At 33.1% G+C, this 27,287-nt stretch overlaps 5 protein-coding genes across 5 annotated transcripts; 2 read left to right on the top strand and 3 right to left on the bottom strand.

Moving 5' to 3' along the window:
* Positions 1-4,098: 4,098 nt before the first annotated feature.
* Positions 4,099-6,245, top strand: LOC137808752 (protein PLANT CADMIUM RESISTANCE 7-like). The gene is made up of 4 exons (XM_068610020.1): positions 4,099-4,752; positions 4,900-4,971; positions 5,074-5,286; positions 5,989-6,245. Exons 1-4 carry the CDS (start codon positions 4,539-4,541, stop codon positions 6,060-6,062), a joined length of 573 nt encoding a protein of 190 aa, XP_068466121.1. The 5' UTR covers positions 4,099-4,538; the 3' UTR covers positions 6,063-6,245.
* Positions 6,246-7,806: 1,561 nt separating this feature from the next.
* Positions 7,807-9,903, top strand: LOC137808749 (pentatricopeptide repeat-containing protein At2g15690, mitochondrial). Its single transcript, XM_068610016.1, has one exon. The coding sequence runs from the start codon at positions 8,003-8,005 to the stop codon at positions 9,716-9,718; it is 1,716 nt and encodes a 571-aa protein (XP_068466117.1). The 5' UTR covers positions 7,807-8,002; the 3' UTR covers positions 9,719-9,903.
* A 480-nt stretch (positions 9,904-10,383) lies between these two features.
* On the bottom strand, positions 10,384-11,226 carry LOC137808750 (calmodulin-like protein 30). Its single transcript, XM_068610017.1, has one exon. It carries the CDS (start codon positions 11,224-11,226, stop codon positions 10,669-10,671), a length of 558 nt encoding a protein of 185 aa, XP_068466118.1. The 3' UTR covers positions 10,384-10,668.
* On the bottom strand, positions 10,384-18,240 carry LOC137808751 (protein disulfide-isomerase SCO2). Its single transcript, XM_068610019.1, has 3 exons — positions 17,648-18,240; positions 16,547-16,673; positions 10,384-11,733 (listed from the first exon to the last, which is right to left on the bottom strand). The coding sequence occupies exons 1-3, from the start codon at positions 17,987-17,989 to the stop codon at positions 11,660-11,662; spliced, it is 543 nt and encodes a 180-aa protein (XP_068466120.1). The 5' UTR covers positions 17,990-18,240; the 3' UTR covers positions 10,384-11,659.
* Positions 18,241-19,408: 1,168 nt separating this feature from the next.
* LOC137806008 (probable LRR receptor-like serine/threonine-protein kinase At1g51810) lies at positions 19,409-23,872 on the bottom strand. The gene is made up of 8 exons (XM_068605880.1): positions 23,734-23,872; positions 21,962-22,502; positions 20,947-21,410; positions 20,420-20,555; positions 20,176-20,247; positions 20,004-20,072; positions 19,829-19,900; positions 19,409-19,693 (listed from the first exon to the last, which is right to left on the bottom strand). Exons 1-8 carry the CDS (start codon positions 23,813-23,815, stop codon positions 19,657-19,659), a joined length of 1,473 nt encoding a protein of 490 aa, XP_068461981.1. The 5' UTR covers positions 23,816-23,872; the 3' UTR covers positions 19,409-19,656.
* Between the last annotated feature and the right edge of the window lie 3,415 nt (positions 23,873-27,287).

Here is a 27,287-nt window from a genome sequence, read left to right as displayed (position 1 = left end):
GTTGGGGGATCTCTGTATCTAGTATTTTATACGTGTTTTTGGGTATTGTCGTGTAAGGTCTGGTGGATACTTGTTGGTGCAAGGAAACTTGTTTTTTGTTTTTGTATAAGGGTTGGGGTACCCTTAAAGTACCTCATTTTATTTTATTTATTCTTTACTGATAAAAAAAAAAGAACACACAATCCTCACCGAGGTACCTCCGAGTCATTCGAGATATTGTCTTTTTTGAAAGTGTGTTTCGTTACAATTTTATCCTTAAAAGACATCTCGACAGATTGATGGAGGAACACACAATTCTCACTGAGGTAACTCCGAGTGATTTTTGGTAGGAACATGGTGTGAACGGAGACTGACAGTGGTTGAAACCCTAGCAGAAGTGATCATGGTTTCGTAATTAAGGTGAGTCTCTTAGAAGAGAATCTACACCAGTTTTCTCGAGACATTCGAATCTCAACATTTTAAAAGAGAATGGATACTTTATAGCCTTCACTAGGTCGGCGACAAAATGTTGAACCCTAGTTAACTCATCTTTATGACTTCTTTTGCCACCTTAATTATCAATGCTTAACCAAAGAGATTAGGTCATGAAGAAGAGGCCAATATCTTACTCCAGTGATAAATAAAAACTCAAATCTTCATACTTGAATCATAATTTCATGAATCTTGAAATTATAATTATTAAAAAAAATCTGTATGATTGGATTAGAAATATTTATGTAGGATTTTATGGAATGAAGAAGTTTATTTTCACTAAAATCTTTGATTCATTATAGCGTTATACTATTTATTAAGAATAACATAACTTGTTTTTGCAATAAAATTTCCGTTTTTAACTTGAAAAAGTTAGATTTTCGAATTTCAGAATCCAGAAAAACTAAAGAAGTGATTTCATCAAGCATCTCTCTGAAATATTATATCTAAATTTTGTCTACTAATGAAAACATTGAAATTCAAGGAAGTTTGAATTTAGTGAGTCAAAACTTTATATAAATGACAAATATATAAAGGACAAATAGTTCATACTAACTTATATTAACATCGATTTAATAACATCGATCAAGAAACTGACTTTTCATGAATGGATAATATGACCCTTGTGTCGATTCTTGATGGCAGAGACATGACTGTTTCTTCCTGCACCTCCATACCTTCTTCTCTCACCTCCATAAGTTTTCAAATTTCCAAAAATGCCCCTTTATAATATTTTGGATTATGTAATTCGGAAGTCATTTTTCAAATTTGTAATTAGCTACCGGATTACATAATCCAAAAGTCATTTTTCATATGCATGATTATTCTCCGGATTATATAATCTGAAAGTTTTATTTAACTTCCGGATTATGTAATCCGGAAGTCTTTTTTCAAATGAGTTTCCGAATTACATAATCCGGAAACTACTCTATGGAGGTGACACAAGAAGGACAAAAATGTATTTTCATGTTGTGTATGGAGGTGGCAGAAGAAGATATGGAGGTGCAGGAAGAAACAGTCCAGAGACATTAGTATTTGGAATCCAAATCCAATTTCAATTATAATTCAAGGTCCAATAAGTAACAATTTCTAATTGAGCCCAATTTCAAATCAAAACTCAAAGGCAATTGCTTCCTGCACCTGATCAATTGTGACTGGCACCCGACGAACTTTTTAAAATCCCATCATGCTCTTGTCTTGCGCAGAACAACAACACTACGAAAAAAATTATCCACAAGTCAAATGCCTCTTGCAAATAAAAATATCTGGAGGTCATTCTTCCACAACTGCGGATAAAAAAATCCAGAAGCCAAGTGCCCAACTGTGGATAAAAATATCCGGAACCCAGTCTTGAACTGCGGATAAAAATATCCGAAATGCAATAGTAAACTACAGATAAAAAAGTGCGGAACTCAATAATGAATTACAGATAAAAATATCCGGTAGGCATGACAGAGTACCTTTCTCCGACGATGGTTCCTTCTTCGACTTCAGAAGCTGACGATGGCGGCTGCTGCTCTGCCTGCGATGATGAAGCTCACTGATGGTGGAGGAAACCAAGGGAAACGACGATGGATGACAGTGGCTGAGGGTGGTTGCGGCTGCTGCTGCTTCAAGCACAAATGAACAACAACAAGAAGAAGAATAGGGTTGGGTGCATGAGATTGGGTGCCTATCACATTTTAAGATATTTTTAGATTCATTAAGGATAGATTGAACTTTTCCTATGTGTGATTGGGTGCTAGTTAAAAATGATATGGTGCTGCCAAACTCAAATTCAAATATAAGGCCTACTAATCAATTGGACTCCAAATGAAAATATCATTGAAGACAATATTTAGTTATAATTTTGAATTTGAAATGCAATTGTAGTATGACAATTGCTATTTAACCTTTATGGGTTTAAATTTGAAATGAAAATCTTATTAACTATATTGAAGGTGTCTGTATAGTTTATAATTTTAATTCCAAAGCAAGAATTTAAAAATAATGGTAATCAACCAATAGATCATTGCAATGTACCATTGACATTGGATCAACAATTCCAAAAAGTATGTTAGTCTAAGAAAAATGATTCGAATAAACAATGGATGAAGGATCAAAACATAATAGTGAATGATCAATTAGAACTTATCTCAATTACAAAATAATTTTAACTAAATAAAAGATATTTTAATCCATTCAAATATTATTATATGAAGTTTAAAATGGCTATAGTAAATATTTTAATAGATTATTCTACTCAGTCAATTTGTTAAAACCACTTAAAAAAAAACTTGAGTAGTTTTGGAAGTCTATTTCAATATGTTAAAACAAGTTTTCAATATATTAAAATTATCTTGTGATTTCAAAATAATATGATAAATCCATTTTAACAAGTTGAAAGTATGATTTAATCTATTCTTTGCGCTTGTAAGTGAAATTAATAAAGTGAAATTAATCCAATAAAACTGACATAACATACTTTATATAAATCTCTCATCTTCATCTCATTTGATATGAATTTGAAAATATGAGTTTCATATCCTTCGAAACCTAATAGAATTTATGGTCTCTGCCATATGTAAGCTTATTTGACTTAAATAATAATGCTTTAAAGAATTGAGATTTTGAGAGTTCACACAAAGTACTCTTATACGTGATCAATCAGATTATCCTATATATTTTCTAAAATCTAGTATTTCACGAGAGAACTAAATATATAGAAGTAGATTGTCACTTTATCCAAGAAAAAATTACATTTGGATACCACCACTCAATTTATTAACTTTAATAATCAGTTGATAAATATGTTCATTAAATTGTTGCGAGATCCTATAATTGATTATATTTATAACGAATTTCACATTATTTTTATATTCCAACCTCGATAGAAGTGTTAAATATAATTAAATATATAGATCTTAGTTCTTTGTTTATATTTTTTTTATTTGAGACACTTATTTATTTATTATATATAATAATTTTTTATATCTTTTTTTATTTGAGACACTTATTTATTTATTATATATAATAATTTTTTCTCTTTACCGTACATCCCAATATTTAATAAGATCCTGTATTTCCTTTTATGTTATAAGATAAGTGTGAAACAATGATTTTATTTATTATCATGAAAACCTATAATAGATTGTGGAGAGATCATTTTAAATTCTTTGGGTCTTAGTACATATATGTGACCAATATATTTTTCATTAACCCTCATACTCAACATATTCAGTCTATCGATTCAATAGAAATTCGCATGGTCAAAATTATTATTTTAACATTTTTTAATCTAGAAATAGTGATATTTGAATTTATTATGTGTTCAGAAACTACAGAATAATTAAGTTGACTTTTATTTTATAATATTTTAAAAACATATATGGATACTTGATGATATTCTGGATATAAAAAAAAGCTTGTGGTAATTTTTAAACATATATTATAGAGGTTTAAACAGTTGTTGTAATTTTAAATTTGTTCTTTTTTTAATTGTCTACTGAAGCACATGTTGCTGATATTATAATCTTCTTTTGGTTACCTTGGTTGTTGAACATATTATAACTTTGTTTTGGTAGTTAAATAACTTATATTGCATTGACTTGTTATTTATTTTAAATCACCATCCTTGTCTTGCAACCCGTTTTTGATCTGCATGTCACCAGTGCCAAGTAACCATTGGTGCCTAAATTTTCATCTTGCATCACTGCAAATAATAAATTATTCTGGATTCACACTTGTATCAAAATGATTATGATTTTCTTGACCATGTGCAAGTCAAGACCTATCATGTGATCATAAATTGTCTTCTCTTCCTATCCTTTTGCAGTAAGATTTTCCAGGAAACAACTAAGTCCAATTATTATGCTGATATTCAAATGCTCATTGCTTTTCTTTGCAACTTCTGAGTTTTAAAACAATCACAATAAAAAACTATTTCCTAAATAGCTAGTGATAAAATGAGGAGTACCCTCTTTAAATTAAGATCCTCCCATTTGTATATACTAAGATAAAAGCCAGAAAAAGATTGTCTTTCTTAGAGGGTCATTGGTGTGATGTAATTGAGGCTAAGTCTGAGAAAAATGTATCCTCCAGTAGATGAAAATGATGAGGCATATGTAGCTCATCGTAGCCATCAAGGCTATATTGTACCAGTGGTGGTGCCTCCAACTTATGGCCCTCCACAAATACCATCTTATGCTCCTCCATACAACAACAACAGTGTCAGGGGTCCTATGATCAGGACACAGAGATGGTCAACTGGTCTTTGCCGTTGTCTTGATGATCCTGGAAACTGTAAGACTATTGAATCGATCTTGATTCATGTTGGATCACCTGAAATGATTCATTTGTATATATTGTTTATTTTGTTGATTCATTGTTTTTTTTTCCTGTTGTATGAACATCAAGCAATTGACATAGTATGGTTGTTTATTGTCTAAGGTTTGGTCACTTGCTTCTGCCCTTGTGTTACATTCGGATTGATAGCAGAAATAATAGATAAAGGCGAACAAAGTAAGTTTTAATAAAAAAAATGCATTCATGAGTGCAATATATTTGAAGTAATGACTCATAATGGTTATATCTGCTACTGTTTTTCTTGTCTTTTTCTTTCAGCTTGCACTTGTAATGGGACCATTTATGGGACACTACTAGCTCTGAGTGGGCTTGCATGCTTGTACTCATGCTATTATAGGTCCAAAATGAGAGCACAATATGACTTGCCAGAGGCTCCATGTATGGATTGCTTAGTTCATTTCTGTTGTGAAGCTTGTGCTCTATGTCAGGAATATAGAGAACTTAAAAACCGTGGATTTGACTTGAGCATAGGTAATGCCATCTTTAACTTGTCAGAATCTCTCTTATCTTTTTTTTATCAAAATAACTGAATTAAAGGGGCATTTCAGGAGTGTTTGAATCCTTTTACAAGTATCAAAAACAAAGCTTACCAGTTAGCTTGAGCTAGGATCTCTATTTGTTTATCTCATGTCCATAGTTCTTTTCAAAATTTGATTTTGATGTATTGAGAGTAAGAATATAGTGAATTATATCAGACACCATATGGGTTTTCTGCTAAATAATGAGTTTGAATACTTCCCCTATAAGCATAATGAGCTTGAAATAGTAGGAAATCTCAAAGGGACAAACTTCATGGATCATTTTAAGATACTATACTTTCATTGAATCTGATTGGAGGGATGCAAAATTACATGTTTCTTTTCCTGACAGCTTGACCTTATTTTCCCTTATTGGAACTAATCTACTGGTCAAACTGTTTTTATATGATCCCTTGTCATCTTTCTTGCTCTAGATCTTACTTTTGATGATTTTCCTTTAATGTATAGTTTTCTTTTAAACAAAATAGAGATTCAGTTTCAGTAACTTGGCAATTTTCAAAAATTTAAAAAATAAGCACTTATATGATGTTGAAAACTGAAGCATAAAACTTCCCCTTTGTGGTCTTAGCACTCCTTTCTCAATTCAAATGATAGATGAAACTAACTTATTGTGGGGGCAATGAATTGAAAATAGGTTGGGAAGCCAACAGAGAAAGGCAAGGGCAAGGAGCTACACTAACACCAATGTCACAGTCCATGACAAGATGAAAAGTGAAACCTCTTTAGAAGCTTTCTGTGGCAACCCTCAGAGTAGTTGGTGCTGTTAATTTCAACAACTTGCTGTTTATATTATCTTTGCTGGTTGATTTGAGTGTTTTGTGTATTTGAGATGTTGGTTTGAGTGCCTTTATTATCCCAAAGAAATGGAAAATTGTGCCAAATCTAACTGCAGTTATCAGGCTTTATGTGTTACAATACCACTCAAGTTTCTATCTCAAATATAGTCTTTATCAGTCAATCCAAAAACTATTTTACTGTTAAAGGTTAGCCTATGAAAAACTTAAAAATAGATAAAAGTTAAAATGGATCAGTTAAAAGAAAGAAAAAGAAGAAGAGAAATAATAAATATAATGAAGTTTTATATGGTATCTAGCAATCAATATTATTAACACTTGCAAACCATAGACACAGAATAAATTATTAGATAGACTCTGCAAGGAAGCTATCTTAAGAGAAACTAGACTTTTTATCACTTAAACTAACCATCTTGACTCTAATCATAGAGACTTGATAGTGTCATCCTCTCAAATATTATATATACTAGTGTTACTAATCCGTGCATCGCGGAAAGAAATACATGTATAATTATTTATAAAATATTATTATTATATATATACAATTCAAAACTGTCAACTTACAATAAAACAACACAAATCATGGTTAAGATAAACTCTAAATGATTATGATACCATGTAAAGAAGTGAACTTTAAGTCTAACTCAACCTCATAAACTAATTTATAATGTGAGGTTTGCATCCACTTATATATTATAAAATATTTTTATTTTTAATAGATGTGATTTAGTAGATGTGGGATCTCTAGCACTATATAGACGAACTAAGTATTTTTTATAAGCTTATCAACATTAAAAACAATAATATGTCTAAACATATATCTATTTGATTTTATTTTTATGAAAAAAAACTTTGTATTCAATAATATATAATTTTATTCAGAAAGAAAGTTATTAACTAATTCTCACGTTCTAATATTTTTTAAAATTCATATTGTTACTTCATTAATTTATAATATTAAAATGTTTATTAAATATTAAATTATTGAACTTCTAAATACTTTAAGAAGGAAATTCATAAAGGAGAAAAAAAAGGAAAATAACCTTATAAACAAAAAAAAATAAGTTTGAGTTACTATCATAATCAATAATTAAAAATACCAAATAAAAAAAATAAAGAAATAAAAACAAACATTTTTTTAAATTTTGACATTTATAATTAAATTTAAGCTTGATTGGAATAATGAATTTTACAACTTCAAACTAAAATAACTTTAATTATCATTTGCAATATCTTCTGAGTTGATCAAAACCCTCTCAACCTTCTAACGAGGCATAAATAATAAGATAATTCTGATGCCGAACGAGGCATAAATAATTCTGATTACATTAGTAAACCACCTTAGCTTGTCACATAAATGCCGTTACATTTATTGTGCATTAGGTCGGTCGGTCGGTGCCTACCGGTACATGAAGAGTATTTAATGCATAGCTCAAACATGGACAAACACAAGATGCAGAAGAAGAATTGTGAAAGACCTTACAATGACTCTAAAAGAGTATTTTTAATCTTATATTGGTCTTAGGACATTAACTCTCTTCTAGCGAGTGAACCTTAGGATCTTTTAGATCACACTTTTTTTTAGTGAAGTGGTTAGGTCTAAAGAATACTTAAGTTTCACCTAGGAGTGGTTGGGTCTAAATAATATTTTTGTAATTGCACATGAATGTAGAAGTGCAGGAAAAAAATGTAGGGTGCAGAAAGAAACAACCATTGATACATGATATGACCCAGATTACGAGCCCAGGGCCCAAAAGCAAAAGGAGCAGTGAAAGAAGTTTTCCTCCGATGAACAAAACCGCGCATTTGTCCCCTCCAAGACCCTAGCTGCTTCTGCAACTGCTTCGCTCAGAAATGGCGACGTTCCCATTGATTCAGCGTGCGCGTACAACAATCAATTCTTCCTCCTTCAAGCTTCGAACACACCTTATCTATGGCAACCACTGCACCCAAACCCTAACTACCAAATCCCTAAGCACCTCTGCACTTCCACACGACTATCAAAGATTCCCTTCCCACCAAAACCAACCACAATCACCTTCTGATCCCACACACTTTCAGCCTCAACAATGGCAACAACATCAGCCTCAACATTTCAATGCAGAGACCAATCAATTTCCTCGTAATAACCATCAGCATCGTCTACACAATGTGCCTCCTCCATTTCCAGAACATGGCCGAAACCATAATCAGTGGAATCCTCAGTCCCCAACCCCTCAAAACCCCAATTTTCAAACACCCACTTCTCAAAATCCCAACTTTCGCCCACCCACTTCCCCCAATCGATGGAACAATCAAAGCCCTGCTGCCTCCAACCAGTGGAACCCTAGGACTCAGGGGTTTCCAAACCCTAACCAATTCCAAAACCCTAGTAACCAGCTGAACAACAATCAGAATTCTATTCAAGGACAAGCCTCCCCTGCTCCTCCTCCACCACCACCTCCTTCAATCGCTGATTTGACACTTTTGTGCGAAGAGGGGAAAGTTAAAGAAGCAATAGAGTTGATGGACAAAGGGGTCAAAGCTGATGCTGGTTGCTTTGATCGTCTGTTTGACTTGTGTGGCCAATCCAAGACCCTTGAGGATGCTAAGAAGGCCCATGACCACTTTCTACAATCTTCTTTTAGGAGTGATCTCAAGCTGAACAACAAGGTGATTGAAATGTATGGGAATTGTAAAAGCATGACTGATGCACGTAGGGTGTTCGATCATATGCCCAACAGGAATATGGATTCTTGGCTCTTGATGATGCGGGGCTACGCAAATAACACCAACGGGGATGATGCCTTGCAGTTGTTTGAGCAGATGAATGAGCTGGGTTTGGAGATCACTTCAGAGACTTTGGTTGCAGTGTTGTCAGCTTGTGCCAGTGCAGAGGCTGTGGAGGATGCTTACCTACACTTTGAGTCTATGAAAAGCAAGTATGGAATAGAGCCTGGGGTGGAGCACTACATGGGGCTTTTGGATGTTCTGGGACAATCTGCATATCTCAAGGAAGCTGAGGAGTTTATTGTCAAATTGCCATTTGAGCCCACTGTAACCGTATGGGAGAAACTGAAGCATTATGCTCGTCTTCATGGAGATGTTGATCTTGAAGACTATGCTGAAGAGTTGATGGTTAGTCTTGACCCAACAAAGGCTGTTGTGAATAAGATCCCCACGCCACCTCCGAAGAAGTATACTGCAATTAGCATGCTTGATGGCAGGAACAGAATTATCGAGTATAAGAATCCTACTCTTTACAAGGATGATGAAAAGTTGAAGGCCTTGAATGGGATGAAAGATGCGGGATATGTTCCTGATACAAGATATGTTCTTCATGACATTGATCAAGAAGCAAAGGAGCAAGCCCTTCTCTACCACAGTGAACGTCTAGCAATTGCCTATGGCCTTATTAGTACTCCACCAAGAACACCTCTTAGAATCATCAAGAACCTTCGTGTCTGTGGTGACTGCCACAATGCCATCAAGATCATGTCCAGGATTGTGGGGAGGGAATTAATTGTCAGAGATAACAAAAGGTTTCATCATTTCAAGGATGGAAAATGCTCTTGTGGGGATTACTGGTGAAAGAATCTTTACTTGAAATCCGACAGTAGCATGGATACATCATTTTCTATCCCCTTATACCGGGAAAAACAGATGTGCGTCGAAGCTTTAAATACTACTAGGATAGAACATGACATATGTAATATGCATTGATTTAGAATGTGTTTGCTTCTTCTTCTGATATTCACTTAATTATTCTCTCTCTACTTCTAGTCGGGGCTATTACTTGTCAGTACTACAAAATTCGCTCTCATATGGTTTGTGTATATATATTTTTTTTTGGGTCCAGCAACTTAACATTTAGCTGTATTAATTGATCCATGATATGTTTGCAGAGTAAGCATGAAGTTTGGTTTTGAAAGATGTTTCGAAACCTGTCTTCAATCTATAGCTACATGCGTATTTTTTTTTATGAATTCGCCTTTCTGAATGTTCTTCAACCTAAAATTACACCGAGGCTAAAACAACTTATTTATTAAGCCTTTCCCATTCAAAAGATTCTCTTCGTTCATGAAAATTGTCACTCCCAAACTCTGTTTTTCCATGTGTTCCATACTGTTCATTACTTCTTACATGTTGAAATTTGAATTAGTCTGTTGAAAGTTTGTGAAAGCATCCACTCCTACTAAGTTGGTAGGTGAAAAGAGAAGATAAAAGAAAGGAAAAAGAAGCAAGATAAGTGAAAATAGACTAAATAAAAATATTTTGATTGAAAGGAAATAGAAAAGAAAATAGAAATTTTACATATTTTTCATCAATTCCACAAATTTTGAAGAAATTAAAAAAACTAGAAAGTTTTTACATTATTAGATATTAACATTATTCATTACAAACAGTATATCTGTTTCATTGAAGTTCATTAAGGTGGCTCTCAAGAAACTTCAAACATGTTTCAGGTTACGATTTAAGATTTAATATTTTAGTATTAAAATACAACACATGAAGTTCATTGAGGTGGCCCTCACGAAGCTTCAAACATGTCTCAAGTTATGTGTCATCATGGTGGTGAACTCGTCCATGTCAACCATGCCATCTCCATCAGTGTCTACAGCTCTCACCATTCGCCGACAGTCATCGATGCTGCACCTTTCTCCCAGCCTTGCCAGCATTTCTCTAATTTCTTCTGCACTTATTTTCCCATCACCATTCCTGTCAAACGTCCGAAAGGCACTGTTTATATCCATCGCCCTGACCCCTCCACCCTTGTTCTGAGCCTCCATAAACTCTTTGAAGTTGATGAATCCATCTCCATCCAAATCAACCACCTTGAATATATCTGGCACTTCATGAACAGAGTCTCCCAGGCCTAGAGCCTTCATGGTGACTTTGTACTCCTGCTGAGAAATTTTTCCATCTTTATTGGAATCAAATTTGTCAAATACTCGCTTCATCTCATCAGCGTTAGGCTGAAGACAGACACTGTTCAGCCCAGAGTTCTGCCTGTCCCGGGAGAACAGACGTGATGGCTTCCTCAAGTATTTTTTCCTTGAGAGGTTGTATTGGAAATCAAGGAAACTTGTTCCTGGCATTTTATGCTGCTATGGATTTCGTTTGGCACCAAAAAAAGGATATTGTGGCCTTTTATACTAGTGAGAAATGGACGAGGCTGTGACACGAAAATCCTCATCAGTACGAAACTTTAGATGCTAAACAAAAATTCAGGTATGAAAAGAATGGTGTGCGCCAAAAGATAAGCATTTTTATGGAAAAGAATATATTCTGCCCAAAAGATAGAGGAGTTTTTTCCTATATTCTTTTGTGGGGACCTTTTTTTCAAGTCAGTTTTCTGGAGGGTACAACCTTTAACAAATCTAATCGTAACAACGTTCCTTTACATAATATTTTCAGGAACTATTGTGGAAGAATATAACTCATCAAGATAAATGAAGCACAAGTTCCCGGGGTGGAGAAAGAGAGAAGAAAAGAACAAAAGACTGAGGAGGCCGGGAGGACCATCAACCATCATGGTGGTTTTCCATTATCTAAATTCTCCATCACATCAATATCCTTGCGAGCTGTTATCTTCTGCACGTAACCTGCAAAATAGACAGTTTGTAAATTACTCCAACTTGACAATGGAAAATAACAGTTGATAAAAGTGAAGTTAAAAGAAAATATCAAATTTCAGAAAGTTGACACAGAATTAAGGTCACCATTGAATGCTTTTGATAGAAACGTCTGAATTCCAGTTAAGTCTTTTCACTGTTAGGAAAATGTTTAATACTAAAGCACAAAGTTTACATCTATGGAAAAAAAACATTTAAAACAGGAATAATCCACTTATATGAAAGAAATTCTAAGGTAGCTCCGAAGCAAGACAAATCTATTGCTTTTGTATTGTTATAGCTAACGTAGTAAACAGTACAAAGAGCCTAAGAATGTATGCGACACGAAAGGTATGGCCACTACTGGGAATAGAAGGGATACAATGCTCACATTAAATTTCCAACATAAAATACGACTTCAATATGCAACAAAGCCTGTATATATCATCAACCTCACATCACATGTTTCACCCTAGTATAAACTGAAAAGGAAAATGGAACATCCTAAACAATATGTAGCTTACTTATCATAGTTAAAAAGGGCAATAAAATAATTAGTTCTTAGACAAACAAACATGAAGCCTATTCTCCAACAAAATATCTCAAACTCTTTATCAATAAAAACAGTGACCTGCCCCAACAAATCCCGACTCCATTGTTAAATTGCCATGACCAGGACCATAAACTCGTTTTCATAAATAGATTTAGAGAGAAAAGTTTCAGCTAAGGCCTTAAACCAAAAAAGGAAATCAGTCTTTTGCATTAGGCCAAGACAGCCCCTATTCCCTTGCTCGAAGCATCACACTTTATTAAGATAGGTCTAGAGAAATCTAGCATTTCCAGAGATGGGGTTGTGGCAACAGCTTGTTGCCAATTAAAAATTCTTGTGCCCAATTCAAATTACTTTTTCCAACATTTCAATTAAAAGGGCAGGCTATATGGACATATTTACCAACAAATCTTCTATAATATCCTATTAATCCCAATAATTCCCTCAAAGCTCTCAGATTTTGTAAAATTACTTCCATTTTTGCAGGACCATAGCCTCTCTCTCTTTAGATGTGATGTGGCCAAGATACCCCACCTATGAATTACCAAAACTACACTTATTTTGATTTGCAAAGAAAGACTGACCAAAACCTATCTCACATGCAGAGTAGATGTTCCTCCCATAATTTGTTGTAAATCAAAACGTCATATAAAATAGCCACACACATCTTCTAAGAAAAAGTTTAAGAGTAATATTCAAGACACACTGAAAAGCAGTTGGCACATTAGTTAATCCGAATGGCATAACTAAAAATTCATAATACCCTTCATGTGTTCGGAAAGTTGTTTTTTGAATATCCAGCTTGTGCTCCTTATCTGCTGATATCCTACCTTAAATCCACTTTAGAAAAATAGGTAGCTCCATTCAACTCATCCAATAGCTCTTAACTGGAATAGGAATTTATTTGGAACAGTGACTTTATGTAAAGCCTCCAGCTCTCCTTTTTGACTAAAATAACTGGACTTGCTTATATGTGACTTGTGACTCAATTTCATTTTTCAGCACATGAGGATATCTATAGGGTCTCACATTTACAGGGTCTCCATCTTTAATAGGAATCTGATGATCAATATCTATCTAATAGGTAGAATGCCTTTCAGCTCTTGAAAATCCATGAAAACTGAAGCAACAATTCTTGCAATTGCTTCCTCTGTTGTTTCGTAAATTCTTGCTCTATTATATTTGTCTTTTCCATTTACCACAAAACTGACATCTCTTCCACCTTAGCTCTAATCATCTTCTTTGGGGATTTGGAAGAAATTAGAGTAGATTTTCAATTTCCATACCCAATCTAACATATTATAGTGGTGTTGGTTGAATTTCCAGATCTAGCCACTCTACCAATTTCCTGGACACGAAATTATGACTAGCTCCACTATCAATTAATATCATCACTTCTTGCCCAAGTAACTCCAATTTAAGCTTCCTTGTGTGAGGTTGGGTAAATCCTCCAAATCATCCCTTCCTCTTCCTTTTCTTCTTCTGTTTGCATAACTCTGTCTCCACTTTGCTCACCTCCTCTTCAGGCAACATTTTGTCACATTCAATTTTTTTTATTGACAATGATGGAGCCTGCGGCATAACTTCCTTCCTCCCTCCTTTCACATATTCTGCATAAGAGATATTTGCATCATGTCTATTTCTAGCCCCAAATCAATTCGATTTTGAAGGCTAAGAAGTTGAGCATTGACAATTTTGGGGTCCCATGTTCAAAACATCATGAATCCCACTATTTGAAGCTTATGAGCTACTGTTGCCACTAACTAAACCACCCCTTGTAACAAGTCATCTCCCCAGATATCTTAATATCCCACTTTTATGTACACTCATAACCATGGACATACTTCACAGCATCTTCCATATCTCGAGCTACCCATGGCTCTTGCCAAATTCTGAGGATCACGCGGACGCACCAAGCTCCTAATATAACGGTGCAACCCAGCCAAAAAATAGCCCAACAGTTGATCTTCCCCATTTGATTTAGCATGCACAACCAAGAGCTAAAATTCTTTAATATAGTTTTCTACCCTAGTAGTTTGTCTCAACAAGGCTAATATTTCAAAAGTTGAACCCAACATTATCTCAATCTCGTCAAAGCTTCTGAAAAAACCCTTCCAAGAAGGATTTTTGGTTTTCCGGCACCAAAACTGAAATCAGTGTACAACAGTGCCATCCATACTGGCCAACTTTAATTACTTGGCAGGTCTGATCTGTTACACTTCAAAAATAAAATTGCTCGTGTCAGTCATCCTAACGAATCTTGACACTCAAAAGAAGGTAACTGTCGTTTCTTAGTCCAAAATCTTCTTGGTAACTCCCTTTCATACCTTTCCTCCTCTTATATTTCCTCTCCTTCTGATTCTTGATAACCAAGATTTATTGAATTGTCTCCTTCTACTAACTATTTTTTTCTGGCTATTTTTTCTCGAAAGCAATTTCTTCATTTATTCGATATCTGTCTTAAGATCTGTCAGTTCAGTGTCACTCCTTGTTCGCTCACTGCTTTTTTTTTTTTTTTTTTTTATCCGCTCGCTCACTGCTTTCTACAACACCCCAACTCGACTCTCCATCGTAAATGGATCCAGCAGGTCATACAAATAGTTAGGAACCAAGAAACCAAAATCCTAACATACCACCTATTCTGCTACAAAATAGAGTAATTGGTATTCCTTCATAACACTTACAGTAAAACACACCAGGGTAAACAAAATTACCCCCAAAGGAGCACTCTCCTTTTCACTCTGGAAAATCCAAGTTACATCAATGTTAAACACAGGCTCAAAAACCCTACTACAATAAAGGAACAAATTATTAGGCCAAATCACATACCAATTTAAAACAAATTACAATTTAACCCCTTTTACTTTTTCTTCTAATTAAAACTAATTAGACATGTAAGGATTCCCACTTCTTTCTGTCACCATTTCTAACAGTTGGTGTTTTCATTGAGAATTGAGTTATGGAAAGGACTATCTATAGGCTGGATTAAGGTACCAAACCGAATACTCATAGATGAGTGATGTCATCTCAAGGAGAAAAGAGCTACCACTAGGTCAGTGCCGATAGAGTGAAATAGATGTGGATATTGGCCCTTAAAGGGGGTCACAATGTAAGGAGTTCCACATTGAGTATAATAAGTTATTTGGGTTCGACTCTCCACTTGAGCTTAGTCCTAACCATCGGTACGTATAAAAATGAAAATTTATTCATGAACTAAGGAATCTAAATGAGAAAACGTGAGAACCAAAATTCTAGCTTATTTAGAATTCAAGAATATAGTAAAGATGCTTATGGAAAGGAGAAATGGAGATTAATATTGAGATAAAGCATTATCCTCCAATTACAGCAACCCTCTGTAATAAAAAAACGGTCTTCAATCCAATCACAATCATTAGCAATAACATCCTTCAATTTCTAAACAGCCTTAACAGAATTAGAATCAACACACAAAACACAGGGCCTTCCAAGCTGCATGTGCGAGTGAGTTTTGGCAAGGAGGTCATGCAGGAGGGGGATGGGTTTCTACACATGTTTTAGGTGTCTAAGAACTTGAGGCTGCATGTGGAATGAAAGTACTTCACCATTGTGGCGAATTTGGTAGTGGATTTCGTGCTCTAGAATCTAGGGATTTGCTAAACAAAGAAGAGAAAGGAAACACAATGGAGTAATTTTATACTGACATAAGAACCAGTTTGAATCATTTTAAAAAGAAAAGACTAAATTGAACATTTAAAAGATAAGAGACCAAATAAAATGTAAAAGATAAAATATCTTTTGTACAATTTAGTCCTAACAAAAACATTCCACATGAAAAATGAACCTAAATAGAACACAAGGCAAAGCCTAATTTGACTACTATCCCCTTTGCTCCTTAGTAGACACATTCTCAGCCGGACCCTAAACATTATATCCTAAATAACAGCAATAACAACTACACCTTGTCTCACTATGGTCCATTACACAAGGCTCCCACCGTTCAGGGCAGAGGGAGAATATGAAGGATCCAATTTCCCAGAAACAAACAAAAGAATAAAGAGAAAATCCTCAAAATAAGCTAGTGTCACACATACAACAAATGTTTGTAGGTCTATGGGCAAAGACATTTATGCAGCCAAGACATTTAAAGGTCATAACATGACACTCAACATTTCATATGTTCATAAAAAAAAATCACAATCTCATGATTAACCCCTCCTCATCGAACACAAGTTTTAGCCCAATGAATATCAACACAAGTTTTACGATATGCATTACCAATTCCCATGCAAGGAATGCACTTGCAGGTAACCGCTTTCCCTCTCTTGCCATAGTAGCTAACATATCCTGATCCTTGACAACTACGGCACTTGCCAGTCCATTCATACACCACCTCTTTACAATCCTACAAGTCACATTTAAAAATAAATAATGATAATAATAATAATAAACTAATCATGTTTATAAAAGTTGGGGTGTTCATGGGTATCGGTATCTATGAACCTAGCCCAAACATTTTGGGTTGGATATTTTGAGTGTTATGATCAAATCTATTAGACTAGAAATTGAGCTTTGGTGTTGATTCCATGAACCCAACCCATCCAGTATATAATATATTTTTAATTTTAACTTATTATTTGTATATGTTATAGAAAAAAAAATATAGATTGAAAAAAAAATTACATACACTTGTCCCAGCTTCCTTAACCAAACATTCTTTAGATTATCTTTAATGAATAATCCTTGGATTCTTAAACTATTATTTACAAATCTTAGACTTTCATATCATATTTAAGAACACTATCCACGTTTTACTCAAATAGTAAACTTAAGATAAACTCAACTTTCTCTAATTTCTGATTTTGTGAAAAAGGAAAATAAGTTTTTATTTGTTCTTACATTCAAATAGTTCTCACATAATGTCAACTCTAACAGAAAACATCATAAAAAATGTTGATAGCTCACAACCTGAATTTTGTAAGGTCCTATAAAAATGCTCTGAAATCTTCTCGGTTCTAAATAACTTTTCTTTTTAATGTAAGATTTGATTTAATTTATTTAAATATACTATTAAATCAATATATATATATATATACACAATATAAATATTCGAAAGTTACATAAAAGGTAATTGGTAAATGAAAAATAGCATCCTTTTAAATTGTGAATACATTTTATTTTTTGAATACTCATTCATCCAAACTTCCAACTCAATTCACTATTGATGGGGTTGGATCAATCTGAATTGGGTAAAAAAACGACGTATCTAACCCAATTTACCAAATTAATTTAATCGCAGATGTGATGAAACACAACCCAACCCTAACACCCCTTACAGAAGCAACTCACGAAATAAGGAACATATATAAAGGCTTAAACCTGAACTTCGGGATCGCATCGGAGCCGTCTATCGATCTCTTCCGGCGAAACGGGTGAGGTATCGGGGTACGTCATGGGAAGGGGAAGAGGCTCGCTGTCATTATCCAAATAACTCTCGTTCTTCCGAGACCATTTCTTCACCCTTATCGGTTCGTTACCGCCGCCGCGCCGTCCTTCCGCGGCGAGTCCTCCGCCTTCGGGAAAGGGGCCTAGCCGGAGGCCACCGGCGACGGACTGGAAAAAGGAGGGCCCCGAGGAGAGGTCTCCGGCGGCGGCGCGGCACTGGAAGGACGAAGGTTTGCAAGGGAAGAAGAGGTTGGCCGCAGCATTCGTAACGAACATTCGCAAAAAAAAAAACAAAAACACAAAAGAGATGCAGATTGAAGGTGTTCCTATTTTTGTGGGAAAATTTGTGAAAATGTGTGAAAATTGTGCAGAAGCAGCGATTCAGAGTATTTTATTCATTATCTCATATCTTATATTTATATGTTAAAACACATTTTATGGCTCTTTTTGTTTGATGAATTTGTGAGTCTTTTCAACTATCTCAGTTCAAGCTGCAAGTATTTAAAAATGTTTAAAATTGTGAAACTGGGAAAGAATGGTGAGAGCAAATCACAGATTTAAAAATGATTATGCTACATCTACAAATTTAAAAACTATTTTTTACTAATTTATATAATTTTTAATTAATTTAAGCTCATTTTTGCTTTCTATTTTCTTGTTTCTTTGAAACCCAAAATATGATAATTAAATATGTTATAAAAAATATGTTATTTTTTATAATTAATAAAAAATAACAATTTCTCTAAAATAAAGGATTAAATATGTTTCTATCTTAAAATAGGATATTAATATTGCACTCGAACTAACATTTTAGATTAAGTATAAGATTATAATGAACCACCTTAGCAAGTGATATTCATCTATAGTGGATACAATTATTAATCTACTATTATTTTTTATTACAAAATTTTATTGATCTTTCCATCAATAAGGTTCATGTCTCAAACCAATTATATAAATGTAAATTACAATCATAATAAGTTGTAGGTGAGGTTTGCGGATCATTCTTTTGAATTGTTTTTGCCTAAATTACTTTGATTTTTTTTATCAAAATTAATTTTAACATTATATGAAATATTAAAGATATAGTTTGAAATAAGTCTTTGTTTGTTTGTTTGAGGAGAGAAGTTTTAAAAATTTTATTATTAAGTTTTAAAATTTGTTTAATATTTATTATTTATTATATAAGCTAATTTAATTGTATCGGTCGGATCGGACGATAGATGAAAGTCTCATCATCTGGTCAGAGTCGATCGACACATAGTCAGATTAATTAAGTTTGATAGGAGATTAACAAGATCAAACAATGATTAAACATTAAGTAATACATTTTTAATTATGACCCAAAATCTTAATTTGACTCAATAACAAAAAGTCCATAATAATTATATAAATAGTCACACATCTCGAGAAAAATATACCGAATATCGAATTCTCACTTGAGCATCATATGTCTTTTGCAGGTACAATCTGAGCTTGGAGTTTACAAGGATAAGTAGGAGAATAGCGAAGGGAAAATTGTGAAGCTATTGGGAGAAGAGAAGAGGTAGATCGACCAAAAAGGAAGTTAATCATTCTTTTTGTTCCAACCCAGTTTGAACACTAATTATACTCATACATAAACCCTATCTAAGTATATTTGTTAGCTGTAAACAAATATTGAGTTCAAAAATTATATTTAGTTTATCTAAAAATCACTACAAATAAATATAGATTTAGAAATCTCATTAGTCTGTTATTTTATCTTATGAAAAAAAAGAAGGCAGATAAATATTCTGAGCATAAACTTGGGAAGAATAGTTATTATATATTTATATATTTGCAGAAAAAGCATACAATCATGATTCCACGCCCCATCGATCAGACACAAGGATTATATTATAGCCCAATTTGCAATGGCTTTGTGCTCATTCAAATTTCACTGATGAATTTGTATTCAAATTTCACTTCTCTTTAGCTTCCCCCTGAAAATCAGAATAACTGGTTTTGCAGACACCATTTGTCACAGAGCACACACAAGTTAGTATATAGATGTGAGAAGGAGAAAAAGAAAAAGTGGGGGAAAATGTAAAGCATTTGAGTGAGTGTATTTGTTTAAAAATGGTATGATCTCACATTTCACGCAGTTTTGGGAGTTTCCCTATTGATGGAGGAAGTGGTCCTTCAAAGTTGTTCTTCTCCAAATGCCTTAGATTTAACAAGATCAAAGAGAAAAAAGGAGTTAAAGTTGTAGGTAATACTTTGGACAATTTAAGAAATCTCAGAAACTACTAATAATTTGGCCACATACAAAGTTTCTAGATCCTTCAGTCCATTCAAATCTGGGATGGTGCCTGTGAGTTTGTTTCCCCCAAGCCACCTATATAAGCAAATGTTCACAAATTGATACGATTCAGAAGTTAGAAACAACAACAAAAGTGAATAACTTGGAGCATTTGAAGTAAAAAGGCAGCACTCCATACAGATGAGATAATGCACTTAGATTGTCAAGGGTGGGAGGAAGTGTGCCACCAAGCCCAGCATTTGTCAAGTTCCTTCACACATACAAAAGCCAAAACATGTGATTGCAAATCACCATTAAACATAAAAAGGCACAAGAAGATGACAATTGTTACTATTCCACTCTCGTTTACTATGAACTGAGTCAAAGAAAAAACCAGAGATCAGTGGAATCTAGTTAGTGTTGTAGCTTGTTGGTGAACTTACAGTGTGGTGACTCGTGCATGAAAACCATTAGTGCATGTAACTCCAGTCCATGAATTTCCCTTAGGTAGGCAAGGATCACCGCTCCAATCAGCAGGTGGATTCTGAATGCTTCTTGCCAAATCCTCCATTCCAATCACTAGGGATCACCACAGAAATTAAATAGTAACATTATGTCATACTATTAAGAAGTGAACTTTAAATCTAACTCAATTTTATAAAATCGGTTTAATAGGGTGAAGTTTGCAGTTACTTATATACTATGAAATATTTTAATCTCTAGTTGACGTGGAACTCGTGCATTGCGGGTGGCTTGATAAGACCAATAAACTCTCACTAGAATGGACTTTAAATGACTCTATATCATATTAAAAAGTAGACTTTAAGTCTAACTCAAACTTATAAAACCGACTTTATGAGATGAACTTTGCAGTATGAAATGTTATAATCTCTAGTAGATATGGGATCTCAAACACATATGGACAAAGTGATAGCATAGAGATTGCAAAATAGAGAGATGAGTAAGTTACCATCTCTAGTGTGAGTTCGACCACCAAGAGGTAGAATCTGATAAATCTCTCCAGCATTGATGACAGGTCCAACGGGTGTTCCTGCAGTAGGGGTCAATGAAATTTTCGTCTGACCAGAGAGTGGCCATTGAGCAGCATAAACAGTGACACCCTTAGCTGTGGCATTAAGGTTGGAAAAGAAGAGGTGGCCATTAATAGAAACGTCAAAAACCCTCCAGCTGAAAGGGCTTTGTTGTCTGTTGTCTTGGAAATAGAGGGAAATGTAGTAGTAGGTGCTTGGAAGGGACATAGAGGGCCAATCTATCTCAAGAGTCTTCCCTCTACTGGTGGTAACCCCAGTGTTGAATGCTTTAACTGGAGGGAGGTTCCAAAAGTCTGAAGAAGTTACATTCGATTGGCTTGCCACAACAGGGTTTTGATCCTTGTACGGTTGCCACATTCGGTTGAATTTGTCATCTGGAAAACTAGCTCCACAAAAAGAAATCTCAATGATCAGAATCTCAAAACCTTAATCTTCACTGTTTAATCAACCTCATACATAAAGGATTGATTAACTTACCCAATATGAGGCTCAGACACACATCTTAAATGGTGTGTACGTGTCGGACATACGTATCGGACACTGACACTCAAACGACACTCATAGGACGCATATCAGTGAAGTGTCTAACTCAAAAAATATTTGTTCGGATTTTTGACAATTCTAGCATGGTTCTAACACAATTTTAAAAAGAAAAAATACACTATTTTTCTAAAAACTAAAAATTATTGTATAAATTTTTATTATGATTATAAAAATAAGGAAAAAATCATTTTGAACCAGCTATAAGAAACATCTTTTTGTTAAAAAAAACTGAAACATACTTGTGCACATAAATCTTTATTATCAATTTATATAATTCATAATTATATAATATATAGATATGTGTCATATATTTTAGAAATTATACGTATCTCTGTGTTCGTGTTCGTCTCGTATCAGTTTCTGTGTCAGTGTTTATGCTACATAGCTTACCGAATGATATGTTCACCTCCAAAGACACTTCTGGAAACGGTTACAAGGGCATGCTTGGCGAAGTCAATGGGATTATACAAAGAGGCTTCCAAGATCTTGACTTCCAAGGCCGAAATGAAGGGGTTGGAGCTACCAGTGTGGGAGTTTCTGGCCAAGCACACGCTCAAGGTCTTCCCTGCCGGCACCACCGTGATGTCAAAGTAGGAGCTGAGACCTTTGGCATAGTCCTCGGTGGTGTTCACAACGCTCCATCGTGTCCCCTCCACGATTTGATCGAACACCGGAGGCTCCTTCCCTCCATCGAAACCTCCGTAGTAGTACATGGTCTTCACCATGTACTTGCTTCCTTTGATCACCGGCAATGAATAGCAGTATTTTCTGGCAGAGGCATCGGGAAAGTAACGGACTGTGGAGAGTATGGGCAACAAGCCTGGCTTGTTGATGGGGCTGGTGCTTCCCACCTTGATGTAGCTTCCATCAGAAACATATTTCAGATCATCTACCGTGACCTCCTTGGAGCCCCCGCAGTCCAAATAGTACCCTGCATGCATGTTGGGAAAATCAGAATTAATCCTCTCTCTTTAGTGTAGATACGAAATTGGAACTTGCAAAATCAATAAGCAAATAATAGAAATAATAGAAAATAGAGCAAATGGAATAATGTCACCAGGAAATTTTAACGTGGGAAAACTCTTGGGACCTAATTTAGAATATGTCTCTACTATGAAAGTAAGATTACAATATTTGTTTATCTCACTATGGAATACAACGTCTCTCTAGCCTTTCACTAGGATTTCTAATCTCATACTATGGTGAATATCAACTCTCTTTTTTACTCTCTATGTTACTCTTTTCACTTGGTTACTTTTTTTTCTTCACAAGTTCTCTTTATACAGTGGGAGAAAGGCTTATCACAGAAAGAGATAGTGAGTAATTAAAGTTCATCACATTTTCAAAAGAGAGTTATAATTTCAAGACTTTTGGAATGACCATCATTAAATATATTCAACGAATCAGTTATCAAGATTCATTGGTCATGGTCCTATTAGAATAAGGATGAATTCCCAACCATGCATGCATGATCCTTGGTGATGAAAAAATTGAGAAAAGAAGGATTAAGGTGTGATGAAGATGGTGAAAGCATTGAGAAAATACCTAGAGGTGGAACAAAAGCTTAGGCACAGAAGGGTAGGAGAGGGAGAGTGAGAAGCCATAGGAGGAAGAGGGAGGAGCTCATAGTGTGATAATCCACAGCCCCACCAGAGAAAGCTTGGGAATTGGGAAGCTTTTTTGGTGGTTTTGTTGAAGAGGGAAGAGAAATTGGTTCTTCATTCAGAAGGCTCTCCTCAAAGATAGTCATGCTCATGCACTGACTTCGTCCTACACACCGACATTGTCATTGCCTCCTATTCTTTCTTTCAACCAAAATTATTCCCACACTTTCTCTTTTCGAAAACATTTCTTTCACATTTATAATAATATATAATAATATTTTAACTTAAAATATAATTAAAATATTAATTTATTTATATGTAAAGTGTATCTGCTCTTGTGATGATGTTAACATATCACCACCCTTGTTTTTTACTACCCTCTCAAAACCTTACATAATAATCAAATATCAACTTAAATATATTCAACGAATCAGTTATCAAGATTCAAATATATTCAACGAATCAGTTATCAAGATTCACTGGTCATGGTCCTATTAGAATAAGTATGAATTCCCAACAATACATGCATGATCCTTGGTGAAAGTAGTGAGAAAATACCTAGAGGTGGAACAGAAGCTTGAGCACAAAAGGGTAGGAGAGGGAGAGTGAGGAGCCATAGGAGGAAGAGGGAGGGGCTCATAGTGTGATAATCCACAGCCCCACCAGAGAAAACTTGAGAATTGGAAAACTTTTTTGCTGGTTTTGTTAAAAAGGAAAGAGAAATTGGTTCTTCATTTAGAAGGCTCTCCTAAAAAATAGTCATGCTCATGCACTGACTTCGTCCTAACACACCGACATTATCGTTGCCTCCTATTCTTTCTTTCAACCAAAATTATTCTCACACTTTCTCCTTTTCAAAACATTTCTTTCACATTTATAATAATATTTTAAATTAAAATATAATTAAAATATTAATTTATTTATATGTAAAGTGTATCTGCTCTTGTGATGATGTTAACATATCACCACTCTTCTCTTTTACAATAAATAATACTCTTGAACAACCCATTATAATAATATTATAATATTTTTAATTAAAAAATAAAATAAAATAAAAATACTTAAAATATTAATTTATTTGTTTATCAAAAATATATTTTTTATTGTATAAAGTGTCAACATACCAGGGTTCCTAAATTTAAAATTATTAGAAATATTACTTTGACATTTATACAATAAAATACATCATTATATAAATGTAATGTAACATAATATAATTTTAAAATCATTCTAACTTATTGTTTAAAATTCACCGTTTAACTAAAAGTTATTTTTTCATTGAATTATAATTTAATGCATGGTTTTCAATATATTATTATTTTATAAAAAGTTAGCATGCTCTCATAACATGATTTAACAATGAGACTATGACATGCAAAATAACATATTAACATAGCTATTTAATTTAGCATTTATATGAAAAGAGATTAAACACTCGAAAGATTGAATTATGATTTTGATGGATTTTTCAAAACTTTTTTTGAAGCATGTGTTTACCACTTCATATTTTTAGAAGATAATAAAAGACTATTACACTGAAGATTTGTTGATGGACAAATGAATGAAAGAAGGAAATTTATATATCATGAGTATATTTTTTTAATGTTAAAATCATAATACAAGGTTAGTTAATAAGATTAAAAGCAATAATGAAGAGAAAAAATAAACAGTTTTTTTTTTATGAGATACCACCTAAGTTTGTTTTAAAGGCAAGTAAATGATGATTTCATCAAAATAGAACAAATAATTAAAGATAAAATATCACTAAAAGAAAATCATTAAATAGAAACTAATTTTAAAGAGTAAAAATAATTAGTTATTATAGTGACCAAATTAGATATTATTTTAAAGACTAAAAAATTATTAATTTTTAAATTAATTTCTATTATTGATAAATAATTTCTAAATTGATATCTAATTAGCAAGACTTTTGCTACCAAATTTAGAATCTAAATAATTGGTAGTTAAAACCTTGATAGTTAATTAGATACCAATTTTTAAAACTATTTATCAATAATAAAAACTAATTTAGAAACCAATTTTTTTTAGTTTCTAAAATAATATCTAATTTAGTTATTATAACAACTAATTATTTTGTTATCTCTAAAATTAGTTTCTATTCAATGATTTTATAAAGGAATCAATTAAGCTTTTATGTAATCAATTAAACGATTTATGAAAAGTTTCAAAAATAGGATAATTAATTATTAGTTTAGTTATTGAATTTAACCAGAGAACAAATTTAACGGTTATTAATGTTCTCATAAATTAACATATTAAAATCTCGTATAATCCATTAAACATTTTTCTCTTTATTAAATATAAAGTGTAAATAATCTATTAATACATATTATAATTGATTAAAACAAGAAACATTGCAAATCGTTTTCAAATCTAATAAAGAATGATCGATTAACATCTTGAAAATAATCGATTAAAAATATGTTATGTTGTTTTCATATTCAATTCACACTTTTCTTCCATTTCTATAAGTTCCTTTCACCTTTTCAGATTTCCATTTATTCTTAACTTGTCTTCAAAGTTTAGCTTTTGTCATTGTTATTGTCACGTCTATTTTATAAATATCAATGTTTAATAAAAAAAATTAATCATAAATAATATTGTTGAATTCATCCACATAAATATTGTAGTATCAAAGCACTATAGAAAGAAAGTAATAGTAATTGTACCTAACAAAAAAACATATTCAAACAAACCATTTTAATCAACATGTTTCTTAAAAAATTCTATCAAAAATACAATTCATTAACATCAATAATGTAACTTTAAATTAAGAGTGGTATTTAATTTTCATAATAAATTTGTTTATAATAAATTTATAATGTCATAATATTTTCCAATACATTTTAGTATTATAATATACTTTTTAAATACTATTAATACATTTCTGTAATCAGGCACCACTTCTCTTAAATGGTGTATCTGTGTCAGACACACGTATAAGTGTCGACACTCGTAGGACACTTATCGGTGAAGTGTTCAATTCAAAAAATATTTGTTGGATTTTTGAAAATTCTAGCATGGTTCTAACACAATTTTAAAAGGTACAAATACAATAACTTTTTAAAAACTCAAACTTATTGTATAAATTTTTATTATAATTATAAAAATAAGAAACAAATTCTTTTGAATCAGTCATAAAAAATATCTTCTTGCTTCCAAAAGATCAATCTGAAACATACTTTTGCACATAAATATTTATTTTTAACTTATATAATTCAAAATTATATAATATATAGATTCGTGTCCCGTGTCCTACATTTTAGAGATTATACGTATCTTCGTGTCTGTATCTGTTTCGTATCAGTGTCCGTATCCGTATCTGTGCTACATAGTATTCTACATTTTAGAAATTATACGTATCTTTGTGTCCATATCTGTGTCGTTTCAGTGTCCGTATCCCTATCTGTGCTAAGCATGGATATTTTTCTTTTAATTTGGTTTATTCCAAACACAAAAATATCTACTTTTTTTGTTGACTTTTTTTTTGATTTGATTTCCTAAAAGACACAAATCCATGACAGGTGTCTCTTTCAACTTTGTGAATGAACTTTTTGGGTAGTGAAACGATGACGTAATGATTTATTATTTATTGATGTGTGTCAAAAGAGCGTCAAAACCGTAATTTGAATGCTTGTAGTCTTAACATGTCTTTCTGCACTTTCCGCGAATCTCATTTTTAACTTTATTTCAAATAATATCTTTAAATCTTTTTCAATTTTCTAACTCTTTGACCGATTAAAATATATTATATTAAGTTCACACTTTTCTTTATGTCTTATGCTAATCCTATTATTAACAAATACCATATATCACAATAAGAAAATTATTCAAAGAATTAAAATTTAAAATAATTAATTACTGTCTAATTAAATTAGAAAAAAATTTATAAAATAAAACATATGATATATGTAGCGTGAAGTATATGTTTTGTATGATTTAAATGAATTTTTTATTATAATTAATTACATCTTATTACATAAGAAAGTTGTTGTTATTTCTCCGTAAATATTTAAATATTGTTCATTAATTTTTTATATAAAAATAAAAAATAGATATGAAATTCTTATAAATTGATATCATCACTGATG

The sequence above is a fragment of the Phaseolus vulgaris genome, chromosome 3 (assembly GCF_000499845.2).
Source record: "Phaseolus vulgaris cultivar G19833 chromosome 3, P. vulgaris v2.0, whole genome shotgun sequence".
In the NCBI taxonomy this organism is placed as follows: Eukaryota; Viridiplantae; Streptophyta; class Magnoliopsida; order Fabales; family Fabaceae; genus Phaseolus; species Phaseolus vulgaris.
The sequence above is the reverse complement of the archived record's forward strand: the minus strand, read 5'-3'. Positions and strand labels throughout refer to the sequence as shown.